This window comes from Octodon degus, unplaced genomic scaffold (genome assembly GCF_000260255.1).
Source record: "Octodon degus isolate 3935 unplaced genomic scaffold, OctDeg1.0 scaffold00036, whole genome shotgun sequence".
Lineage (NCBI taxonomy): Eukaryota > Metazoa > Chordata > Mammalia > Rodentia > Octodontidae > Octodon > Octodon degus.
In genome coordinates, this window is record NW_004524612.1 from 15,120,362 (window position 1) to 15,122,497 (window position 2,136).

Here is a 2,136-nt window from a genome sequence, read left to right on the forward strand (position 1 = left end):
AAATGTGATTTAGTACAGGGTCTCATTATGCAGCTTGGACTTAAGTGACTCTCCTGTTTTCAGCCTCCCAAGTGCTGGGATTATAGGCATGCGCCACCATGCCCAGTCTCAATCACCATCTCAGTGCACCCCGGGGATGGGACCAGCATGGCAACAAAATATATTTTTATATGACTAGGTTGAATGATATTACTCAAAGACTAAAAAGGTAAACTGATCCGAGAAACCCAGGACTGTTCTACACTTTGTTTATTCAAATAAAAACCATATGCTAACTCTGTTTTCTGAATAACTGTGCTTCCCCAAGTTTAAAAGCGCCATGCAGCACTAGCGTTCCACACAGCCACATCACTCACCTTTAAGTAGTACACTAGAAGTTCATTCAGAGCAGGGTCAGCATTCAGATTAACCAAGAAGCACTTGTCATCCCCAACCTTGATTCCTGAAGACTGAAGCGATATCCCAAGGCTCTCCAGCTGTTTCTGTCGCTCCTGCAAACACAATGGAGATGTTAGTCCCTGGGCTACTGAGGCAGCAAGATACAGAAGATCCTACATGAGAATAATTACTTGGGACTGTGGGTATGGCTCAGTCAGGGAATGCTGGCCCAGCAAGGCAGAGGTCCTGGTTCTATCCCTAGCACCACCACAAAAGAAAACAGAAAGATTATTCAGTATCTTTATAATTCATAGATGTTATCTTCAATACAGCTTTGCAGATCATTGTATCTTGTTCTTTTCAAACTATCTAGTTTTACTTTGCTAATGAAAATTTTTTGAAGAATAAAACCCATTACAAATAGCAACCAAGTAAACTAGTGAGTTCTCAATTTTCTTTCTTAACAACATCAAACACCTTCAAAGCAGTTCATTTAACTCTGTGTATGTGAGCAAACATGCATGCACTTTACTCAACTACAAACTTTCTAAAAAGGCAAGTTTTCACTACACTCTCCTGCTTGACACCTGCAGTGACTGACCCCCTAGCCAAGACAAGGCCCAGGCCACTCAGTAAAGTTCATAGGGGCCTGCATTCTGGGCCTTGCCTTCTGTTTTCACACCTTGTCACGCCTCCATACAAACCCTTCCCAACAGTCACATGGAACATGGTCCAGGGTCTTGAAGGTACCACGTGGTTGTCTCCGCTTGCTTTCATGTAAGGGAAAAGCTCTTGCTTTTGCCTGGAACGGGTTTGTTCTCATTCTCAGTTACCATCTGCCTCGTGCCAGACTGCAAGCTTCATAAGCATGGGTCCTAACTTATGCGAAGTGTGTCCCTCACACCTGCTACAGTGCAGGACATATAGTAAGCTCTCAAAATATGAGTGCTGTCACCTTATCAAAGAAAGCCTTATGCACTTCATTCAAGCCCAGCTTCACAGGAGCATGAGCCTTTCCTTCCGCTGTACCTGCAACCTCTGAAAGGCACACCATGTAGGAATGTGTATAAAGAGGGCACACAGGAGCCTCCCAGCAGGACACTCCTGTGAATCGAGGCAGGGTGGTATGTTTTTGACTATGAGTAAAGAACATGTGATCAGTCTCAGGCACTGAGGATCTGTGATTCTGGGGCACCAAAACAGACTAAGGCATTTAACAAGGGCCACACAGCAAGTCTGCAGCATGATTAGAACAAAGAGAATTTCACTCTTTCTAGAAGTACCATCTTAAGCCACATGGCCACTGCAACCCATCACCTATGAGCACATCGTTACACAGAAGGGGAGGGGCATCTTGGTTCCAGGTCTTTGACTCAAAGGTCTTTTCTAACAAAAAAAAAAAGCTACATATTCTACCCATAAATAATTATAAATGTCAACTGGAAAAATTTTAAAGTTAAAATAAGTTAAAAATAAATACCATTCAGAATCAGCTCATAAAAAGTACAGTAAGGGATGACCCAGGGCCGCGGGATCCTGAATAGACCAGAGCACAGGCCCGGCGAGTGAGTGAGACGACCCAGGGCCCGCTAGATCCTCATTTGATCCAGTCTGCAGGCCCAGCAGGGAACCCTTCAGCAGAACTCCCTGCAAAGAGGCTAGGGCAAGACCCACCCAGCTGATTCAGGAGCAGAACATCTTGCCAGAGAGACACAAAGGGTTCAACTCTAACGCCTGCAGCAGAAAGAAGTGGAGCAC

At 44.7% G+C, this 2,136-nt stretch overlaps 1 protein-coding gene across 1 annotated transcript in view; it reads right to left on the reverse strand.

Annotated features, from left to right (window-relative positions):
* The window catches only part of Kif13b (kinesin family member 13B), a 197,872-nt gene that overhangs the window by 92,127 nt on the left and 103,609 nt on the right, over window positions 1-2,136 (reverse strand). Inside the window, 1 exon segment of the mRNA XM_004630706.2 lies at window positions 357-523. Coding sequence (XP_004630763.2) covers window positions 357-523 — 167 coding nt within the window.